The following is a 9,940-nucleotide window of genomic DNA, read 5'->3' as shown; positions in this document are numbered from 1 at the left end:
GCAAGGTGATTCATTACTGTGTATATACTGTATATATACTGTATATATAGACAGTAATGAATCACCTTGCATTATGAAAATGCTGGCTTATTTCAGTGGAGGTCTATTATAATAATGTTTCAGAGTGAAAATGAAAAAGTCAAACAAAGGAAAATATTGTGAATCTTCGTCTTCAGATGTTAGTGCTTGGTTAGTGCTTGGTCGTGTTTACTTTGCACTATGCGTTCGGTTGTCCCTGCTGCAGCCAGCTGGTCTTATCACGCAGTCCTCCTCGCCAACAGCAACAAACGTTCATCTCGCTAATAAGCCAGTATGAAAATAACATTGGCAAGAACTGCTCTGCTGACAACTTCTACACCTCGATCAACTTCCTTCCTTCCTCTGCTTCTGTGTGTCTGTTTGCCCATCCATCTCGTTTTCTCCATGTCCTTCCCGCTCTCTCTCTCTCTCTCTCTCGTTCTCTCTTCCCCCCTCTCTAAATTCATCTGTAGTGGAGCTCCGAAGCTTACTTAGCTTTTACAGATATTTCTTACAGTTCTTGATAACGAGGCAGCATGTGCCACGTTGTGATTGAGTTAATGAGTGAGTTGTAACTAAGGGTTTGCACATGGAAAGATGTTTTAATAAATGAAATTACGATTTTTGTAGTATTGTATGCCCATTGAAACAAGAGACTTTTCATCCTACTGAGTAGGGTCAGTTATTCTTGGCACAGTTAATGAATTTCTTAAACATTAACATATGCTGCATTTGAGCATGTGTCAGTCTGCAGTAATCAGTGAAGAGTAGGTTGGTTCTGCCATTAATATATTGCACCACTGCGACAAACCGTGAATGTAATTACGTCATAAAGAAATCAAACAAAATCGAGACTGTTATTGCGGCGTTAAGTGGTGATAAAAAGAGATATTTCAACTGTAACTTTTAACTTCTAACCTACCGCAAAGAAGGACAATGAAATGAGCCTACAGTATGTCATGTGTCACTGCCATGGCGTTGGTCTTTTTCTCCTCCTGTATGTGTACTAATGTTTACAGAGTGGGACATATTTAGCTCTTCCCTCATTGCTCACAGTGATGTCTGCTGACCTTTCCATCCCAAGTACTTGACTCGGTCTACAGAGACACTCCATGACGAAGGTGACTGAGCCAACAGGGCGGTGAGTGAGGCACTTCACCACTTCCCCCGTGAATACTGATGCTCACCGAAGCTACTACCCAGACTCTACACACCAGGTAGTTCAGTCTAGCAGCTAGCTCCTTCAATCCCGGGCCGAGGTACCCTGGAAATCCAGAATTCTCGCGAGAGCACAATTTGAATTTGCTCAGCGAGTCACTCTGGGAACGAGCAATATACTCACTCCCTGATTCCCCTGGCCCAGAACATTAACCAATCACATCGGTGTTTCTGATATAGGCAGGCCAAAAGCATTGCTGTTTTACCAACAGGATACGGCAAGAGTCTTATCTATTGGCTAGCTCCGCTGGTCTGGATACGTCACCCCTTGTATTCTTCTGATTGGTCGTAGTGTTATCCAATTGCGTGCAGTGATATTTTCAAATGCATGCTTGGTGCCGCCCCTTGAGTTTGGCCATTTTCATTACTCGTTGCCGTCCCCCTACAAGCTTTCTAGATGTGGGTCTGGATTTCCAGGCTAGGGCCGAGGGGTACTGGTGTTCGATGTCAACCTGCCCGTAGGCATCCTGGAGTCTGACTTCCTGACCCCGCCCCCATCTGCTCCCAAATGACCCGGTGTTTTCACACGAGTCACCTTCGGCTTAAAGCGTGAAGCAAAGCCCCCTCGATAAGTCATCGCTTCAGAGATCCCCACGGAAGATACCTCAGCCGCATTCCCTCAAACCTATTATATCCAATACAAACACCCCACACTCGGTTTCCCCTGGGCTTTTCATCCTAAGGATTTAGTGTAGGACACTGAAAATAATAATCTACGATGATAAAACAAACAGATGGTGTTGGACTTGTGGTGCCGGCGCCCGGTCTCGCTCCTGCATTCACTCCTCCGACCACGGTGCACTTAAAGCGGACTTACTCCGGTGGCTGCTTCGTTATTCGCCCGAGTTAAAAGGCACACACGCAGAGTAGCCATCGTGCTCAGTCAGCACAGCTTGGTGTGAGAAGTACAATTTTATCCCTTGCCCACAATGGGGCCCCCCGCTTCCTCAAGGCTGTGCTTTAAAAAATCACATTCATTTAATACACAGCAGGCCATGGGATGAGCTTTAGCGAGAGGCCAGTGTTTGATATGCAAAAAAACGCAGAATAACGGCGATTTAGCAGAAAAAGGAGGGAGGGCTGGGAAGTCGGAACGAGGATGAAGTGAGATACTGGAAGGCGGGATTGAGGATAAGGGGCTCTGTGTAAAGAGGAGGGACCGCTTTGCAGAGTTTCTCCCATGGTGACTAGGACTGATGGGGGGTTTAGGACACCTAGTTCTGCAGACCCCGTAACATCCTGGCGAATCATAGCAGATCAGAAGGTACGTTACGCCCCGACACACGGAGCTCCGCACCACCTTCTTATCTCTTAATTCCACCCAGTGATGATGGGGGGGGCCAGACCCGGCCAGTAGGTTATTGATGTGGCAAGACGTTTGATCCATCTCCAGGTCCTTGAGCCAAGCGAAGCACCAGGAATGCCATAACTCACAGGCATTCCATTTCCTGTTTGCCAGCCCTCGGCAACTGTGTCATGCTGATGGTGGCAATTTGAAGGTTAGATAAGCAGTCGGTGCAACGGTACACCCCCCCCCCCACCCCCCACCTCCCTCACCGCCCAGGGCTCAGAGCCAGCCTCCCTCTCCCACCTTCTCCACCCTCCACCCCCCTGAACACCCGTGGAGCCTCTCTGTAAATCCTGCGTGTGTTTACCTTGTAAACTTTGGCTCTGGCTGTAAACAACACCGATGTTTTTAGGAAGCAGACACTCACAAAGCACTCGCGAGGCACCTGACGGAAGTGTGACCGGCAATACGTGGGTGTTTGGGTGTGTCTGCGTTTGTTCTGCGTGTGAGTGTGTCCTAAGATAAGGTTTGGAGGGATTATGCAGTGTTGAGTTGTTCTCCGTTTCATTGCCCGTTTCATTGCCCTGTGAATTCATGTGGGTTAGAGTGTGTGCATTTCCATGTTTGTGTGTGTTTGTTTCAATATTTGTTTCAGTGTTTGTGTGTGTTAGTGTGTGTTTGCGCGCGTGTGAGTGCACACGCGCGTGTTCTTGTGTGCGTGCGAGAGGTTGTGTGTGTGTGCCTGTGTGTGTGAGTGAGTGCGTGCGTGCGTGCGTGCGTGCGTGTGCGTGTGTGTGTGTGTTCGCACATGCGTGTTTTCCATGTGTGTCTGGGTAAGCGTGCGTGCGTGCATGCGCGTGCGTGCGTGGAGCCATCTGTGAGTGATCACCAGTGTGGGCAGTGGGTGCAGCAGCACACACGGACGTCGGACCTTATCCCTGTGATGTACGGCACGACGCGGCAGCGCGGCGTCTCCGTCTCAACCGCCCTGACAACAGAGCGAGGTGGCCGGCGTGCGCTCACCGGAGAACCAGGAGGACAGAGACGGAGAGAGGGGGAGTGTGCGCGAGATGGAGTAGGTTGTCATTGCTCTCCAGGGGCTCGGGGGATTGCATTAGTGCAGCCGCTGATCATTGATTAAAGAGGTTTATAAACTCCTCTCCATCCCCAGAAGATAGGGCACGCTCACCTCTCTCCCTCACCTCCCTTTGTCTCTGTCTCTCTCTCTCTCCCCTTCTCTCTCTGAGTCTCTCTCTCTCTCTCTCTCTCTCTCTCCCTCTCTCTCTCTAACAATCTCCCTCTCTCTGTCTCTCTCTCTCCCCTTCTTTCTGTCTCCCACTCTCTCCTTCTCTCTCTCTCAAAGTCTTCCTCTCTCTCTTACTCTGTCTGTCTCTCTCTCTCTCTCTCTCTCTCTCTCACAATCTCCCTCTCTCCGTCTCTCTCTCTCATCTCTCTCTCCATCTATCTCCCTCGCTTAGTTCCCTCTCGGCAGTATTGCAGGGAGATCCATTGCAGTAATGTCCCCCCTGTGCAGTCACTGAAGACTTCCAAAGGTCAGCAATAGGAGGCTTTTCTCGTGCACTTAGCAGAGTTTTATCACAGCGGAGCGAGAGTCTCAGAGCGAGAAATCTTAACAGGGATACAATTGCCATTGTGGGATAGCTCCTGGCGTGTACCTCAATTTATCCTTCCTTTTGTGTGTGTGTGTGTGTGTCTGTGTGTGTGTGTGTGTGTGTGTGTGTGTGTGTGTGTGTGTGTGTGTCTGTGTGCGTGTGTGTCTGTGTGTCTGTGTCTGTTACCAATGGCCCAATTGTCTCGTATCAAGTTGATGTTGAACCATATAAATAATCTATAAAACTCTAATAATTTCTCTCATGGAACATCGTGTCAGTTAAGGATTAGCACCGGTGTAAGTACTTTACAAAAAAATTAAAAATGCATCTCTCAAACCAGAGAATGCTCACATGAGAGCGAAGAAAAAGATCTGAAAGATATTTCTTATGCCTGCTGTCTTGCTGCTCGGATTTCTCCAATAATCTAATAAAAGGGGCGGGACAACACCAATCAAATTAAATCAATACTTACAACAACAATAACAACAAGGCGGGGAATGAGGCATCATTATTACCGGGAGTGTCAACGTGAAGACATGAAGTGCAGACAGAGGAGCAGCAGGCGAGATAGAGGGGGTTCAGTCCGAGTAAGTGTATTAGAGGCTAGGAGAGTATGAGAGGGTGGGAATGAGACCGGAGTCCATTACGAGTCCTGTCTTGTAGTTTGCGTCACCATTGATTTGTGGGGGTCCGGGATTCCTGCCCTTCTTCTCCAGTCACATAATTGTGCCCGGGTCTTAAACACTAATTACTTCACTAGTCAGCTTCAAACCCATCTCTCTCTTGCTCTCTACCTCTCTCTCCATGCATGATGCATGGGCGAGAACGAGAGAAAGTAAGCAGTTTCTTGAGAGTGCCGCCCCCACCACACGAGATGTTCCTGATATTAACAGTGTTCTGTGAAGCTTAAGCTCTATCAACATTATGACGTCCCTTTGTGTCTGCCCAGCGACGCGGCGCTGTGACTGATAGATGTGGGTGGGGATGGGGGGGACGGGGTCTCAAGGGACTGCATTGCATAATTAGATGAACAGCGGCTGATTAAACAGTCACTCATAATCACCCCGCTAATTGGGATAGCGGAGTCAATTATGAGCCACAATAGAGGGACTTTGGCGCCCCACCTACCTGATGGGTTGAATGCCAGCCCCCAATTAGGCAGGAAGGCACTGAACGGGTTCTGGTCGGTGGTCTCCGTGGTCCTCGGCTCTGCTTGTTCCCCCTCTTCCTCCTCCTCCTTCTCTTGCTCCCCCTCGTCCCCCTTCTCCTTGGGAGTCGGGGTCTTGATGGCAGGAGGAGTCCATCGACCGCCCACCGCGAAGGACTCGGGCACCGCGGACCGAGCCTCTGACCCAGTGACACGTCCCCCCCCCCCCGCGGGGTCCGACGCGTTGGCGGGCAGCAGGACCGGGTCCGGGGTGGGGGACGTCTGGCCGCCGGCGGACGACTGGCGCGGCTGCGAGTACGCCGTGTCCGTCGCCGTCCTCGCCGTCCCTTCCGGCCGAACCCACGAAATGGAGATCATGAGCTCTTCGGTGGACCGGCCGTCCGAGCTCGTCGCCGCGGTGACCGCTTCCGTTTCCATCCCCGGGTCTCCGGCCGCCGTCGTCGTCTGTCGGGCGGTCGCGTCGGAGGTCGCGGTGAGGCGCTCGACGGACGCCTCGGCGGTGGCGGCGACGGCGGGCGGGGAACCCAGGCCCCCGTCTACGCCTCTGCTCTGATCCCGGCCCTGCTTCCGGAACACGGGGGTGAACCAGGGGTTAGAGCTCCCCTCCCTTCTGCTGGAGGGGGAGGAGATGTGGTTGTCGGTGGGCCGTTGGACAAAGAGGATCTCCCCCCGGGCCTCCTGCTCCGTGCCCCTCGCGGTGGGATCCTGGGGGCCGGAGATGGGCTGCTGTACCAGCTGATAGGCCGTCAGAGTCGTGTGTTCCTTCACTCGGATCGCCGGCTCACTGCCTGGGCCTGCCGGCTCTGAGCCGGTGTCCCGGCTGACGGCGCTGCTGTCCCGAGTGTAGCTCTCCACCTTGGACCTCACCAACACGCCGGTGGGGTCGCCCCCCTCCCCACTGGCCTCGGTCTGCTTCTCCTCCTCCCCGGTGCCGTCTGTAGGAGGACAGGGCGTCGCCGGGCTGCCGTCCCCGGAGTAGTCGTCCTCTGGGTTGTCCTGTCGCATGGCGGACGCCAGGGACTTGACCTCCAGGGGCCCCGATTTGGCCTCCATCGGCGGGTGAGTGGGAGTGCGTCCGGGGGGTCCTAGCTTGAAGGTGCGCATGGTGTTCAAGGCCCAGCGGAGCCGACCACCGGGGACAGGGGCCGTGTCCGCTCCTCCCCTCGGACCCGGGGCGTCGGGGACCTGGACCGGTTCGTTGGGCCTTGCTCCCCCACTGGGACCGGAGTTCACGTGGTCTAGAGGGAGCACAAGGGGAACACGTCATCATTAAGTGACTATAAAGGTTAGCGTTAGATATTTATTTGTATAAATATTATAATTGCATACCAATCTGCAACTAAGTCAAAACAAAACACTCTCATTACTTGCAGTCGTTATCCATGAACTTTAGCGTTGCGTTAATGCATATATTATACCAAACAGGAAGAAGGTTTGGGGTTTGCCCATATATCCTCTGATCTCCTGGGTAGTGATGAAGGCAGACATTTTGCTGCCTTGCTCCAAGCATCCCACCGTGTCGAGCTAAATTTAGACCGGGACGCTCACTTCACCAGAGGTGTTTCATATTAAACTGCTAAAGCAGTTAGAGGTTTTCAGACCCAGATTAAAGCCACCCAGACACACACACACACACACACACACACACGCACACACACAAACACACACACGAAGCAGGGAGGGACGTAATCAAATCTCACACTTTCTTCTTCTCTAATCTAATTCTCTGTGGAACCCCTTGTTCTAAACAATCTACGGCTACAATTGTGTTTCCTGTGAGGAGGCCGGCCAAGTCGAACCCGTAGCAGCGCTGTGTGCGCACGATGACTTCCTGCGTGCGTCCGCGGTGCGTGGAGCCTCCACCACGCATGTTTCTTCAGCGCTCCGCACCTCATACGCTACAGCACCGTGCCAGACGCCCGTCTCCGCACCATCAATAATTCACCCGTCTGCATGTTTGCGTGACTCACAGGCTGGTGGATTCTTTTTTTAGGGCAGCGCTGCCACGACGACGGCAGAGTGGCAGGGCCCGGACGGCGGGGCTGGGGTTACTGCTAGCACAGGCGTGACAGACGAGAAGTGGTCGTCGATGCGTCTCGGCACAGTGCTAGTCCCCACGCTCTGAAGGCTCTTAAGCAGAGCAGTCCCCCCTGGGAATGTGTGCTTCATAACAAAGCCAAACACATTACACAGCAAATCACCCAGAGACAGTGAGCGCGCACAAAACTTACGTAAATATGTGCCTGCGTGTAACGTGAAAATGCACGTGAATTATTCAAGAGATTGTTTTTTTCCTAAGACTTTGAGGCCCGAGGTTAATTTCCATAAGTAACTTGAAGCCAGGCGTAATTGCCCTATTAATAATCTGAATAGGTATGTACTCAAGCGGATGAAAGTGGGAATAATTAAACACATTAATCTGGTTTGATCATCCCTATAATGAATCATCTAATAGAGACCAAAAAATAAAGAATTCGATAGATGTTTAGTTGGTGCTGCTTAGAGGATACTTCTCGGTAAACGGGTAGATCCAAAACAAACGTACGATAATAAACTCCTTTTAGTTGAGTGCACAGGTTTCACATATCAAGGCACTTTTGTAGTTCACAAAATGTGGGCCTTCTGCCGAGCTGACTCGTGTGCGCCTGATTGAACCTAGCGGAATTCATGCTGATTCATATCGACTCTTTCAAGCGTTGGGAGCCATATCGTGCAAATGCTGCTAATGTGTCAATACGAGTACCTTTTTCCTTTTATTAAACTCATTCGTGGCATATTTCCAATTCGTGTTTCCCCATGCGTCCCTTCCACGATCAAACATGCTACACGGTAGATTTCATTACTCGCTTGTCTGGCGATTGAAGACAAAAGCCTACAGTGATCAATACGCCAATTGAGTTATGTCAACCTATAGCGGCCCGGGTTTCTCCATCAGGGTGAACCCACCTTTTACCTGGTCCTTCCCTGTCTTCTCCTTCCAAGCACTCCCTCCATTCCCTTGCGGCATATTCACACTTGGCTAATAATTTCCATTTCCATGCAGCTAGCCAGGTCCTAATTGGCAGAGACTAAGATGGAGGTGAACGGCACCCAAAGCCAAGCCTCTGTGTGACTTAGATAGGGGTGTGAATATTGTATGCACGTTAAGCTCAGAGACACTTTCAGATGTCTTTGAAACATTCATAGCGGGCGGTGGCATCTGTTTCCGGTGAGCCAGGTGGTGAGGATATATATTAATGAAGCCTATCGCTGATTGCTAAGTCCTCAAATTGCTTTGTTCTCATCTTTCTCTCGAGCGACACTGAACTCGGAGTGACTTTTCTTTATTTTTAAGAATTGTGCCTTACCTACGTGTTTAACCTGTTAAACCCAGAGGAAATTCTTATCTGCCTAACTGCCTCCCTGATCAACTTTTTTTTATCTACTAACTTTATCTGGGAAAATCTTGGGGACGAGAAGTTATAACGGCGGTTCTCATTTTTAGCCAACGCTGCGTGACGTTGACTGACGTTACTGTAAGACACTCGCACCGGGGAGCGGCCCCGAGCGAGTGTGTGGCACGACGACCTGTCATGCTTCTCCGGCTGAAAGCCGGCACCAATTTGGAGTAAGTTGATGGCAGTGTTTGAGAGAGCAGCGAGCTTTATCTCTTATTTCGAGTCGGGTGAACCTGTGACCATCCAGGCTAAAATCAGCCTGACCAACAGCCACGTTATCACAAACCCCTCCATCGAATTTAATTCAATTGAACTAAATCTCTTTGAACAGTCAGAGCCGAGCACGTTAGTTTAAAAATCTGAAATCAGTTACTCAAAGATTATCAATTACCACCCACCCTCTCTGCCTCGCTCTGCGCCCGGAGTCGTGCTCCGTGACGGCTCACGCTGTGTGTGTGCCGCCGGGGCGGCAGGTAAATGAGACCTCTCTGCCGGCGCCCGTGGCCCAAACACAGACAGTAAAGGGCACAGACTGAGCCACACCTCGGGGAACGTCTGAGGAAGCAGTGCGTTGTTGGGATCTTTTAGTCCCTCCTTCCGTGGGCATGATAACGTCTTCATTTCTCCAGGGATTTCGAATTGAGGAGGGGGTTGGGGGGGGGGCCTTGGGGGCTGAGCCCCTATTGGTTGTCCTTTCTGTTAATCTAGTTCTTTTCCTTTTTTCCCCGGCCTTGGGCCAGGGAACTTACAACAACACAGGAGCCAAGAACAATTGATGCTAATAAAAAAAACTATTAAAACTATTAAAAACTACTAAAAGCTATTTTTTTAACTTGGAAACTCGGTCTCTGCATTCACTGGCGTAATTCTGTGTAAACTTCTCCCTCTCATGGAGTTAGTGTTTCCCTCTTTGCATGGGTTGTCAATCATTTGTCCTAGGCTGTTAGAGAGAGAGAGAGAGAGAGAGAGAGAGACTAAAAGTAGTCTTAGGACAGGAAATACTGGCTCGAGAATAGAGTGCTTTGGAACGTAAACCGTAATGGGGAACCGGCACATGGCCAGGCCTATAACCAAATGGCTCGGCTGACAATTCGATTTGACTGATGTTTAGTGGTTTGTACAGCTCTTCATCACAGTTACTAATCTTCACAAGCCCACGTTTGATGGCACCCTGTTAACTCCAAGCTCCATGCATGGC

At 50.7% G+C, this 9,940-nt stretch overlaps 1 protein-coding gene across 1 annotated transcript in view; it reads right to left on the bottom strand.

Annotated features, from left to right (window-relative positions):
- The window catches only part of ncanb (neurocan b), a gene marked incomplete at both ends in the record, with an annotated part of 106,130 nt that overhangs the window by 32,091 nt on the left and 64,099 nt on the right, over positions 1–9,940 (bottom strand). The window contains one exon of the mRNA XM_084473505.1: positions 5,266–6,543. Coding sequence (XP_084329631.1) covers positions 5,266–6,543 — 1,278 coding nt within the window. The remainder of the gene's footprint in view (positions 1–5,265; positions 6,544–9,940) is intronic.

This window comes from Micromesistius poutassou (assembly GCF_964030765.1).
Source record: "Micromesistius poutassou genome assembly, chromosome: 9".
Taxonomy (NCBI): domain Eukaryota; kingdom Metazoa; phylum Chordata; class Actinopteri; order Gadiformes; family Gadidae; genus Micromesistius; species Micromesistius poutassou.
Note: the sequence above shows the minus strand (reverse complement) of the source record. Positions and strands in the feature narration are given on the sequence as shown.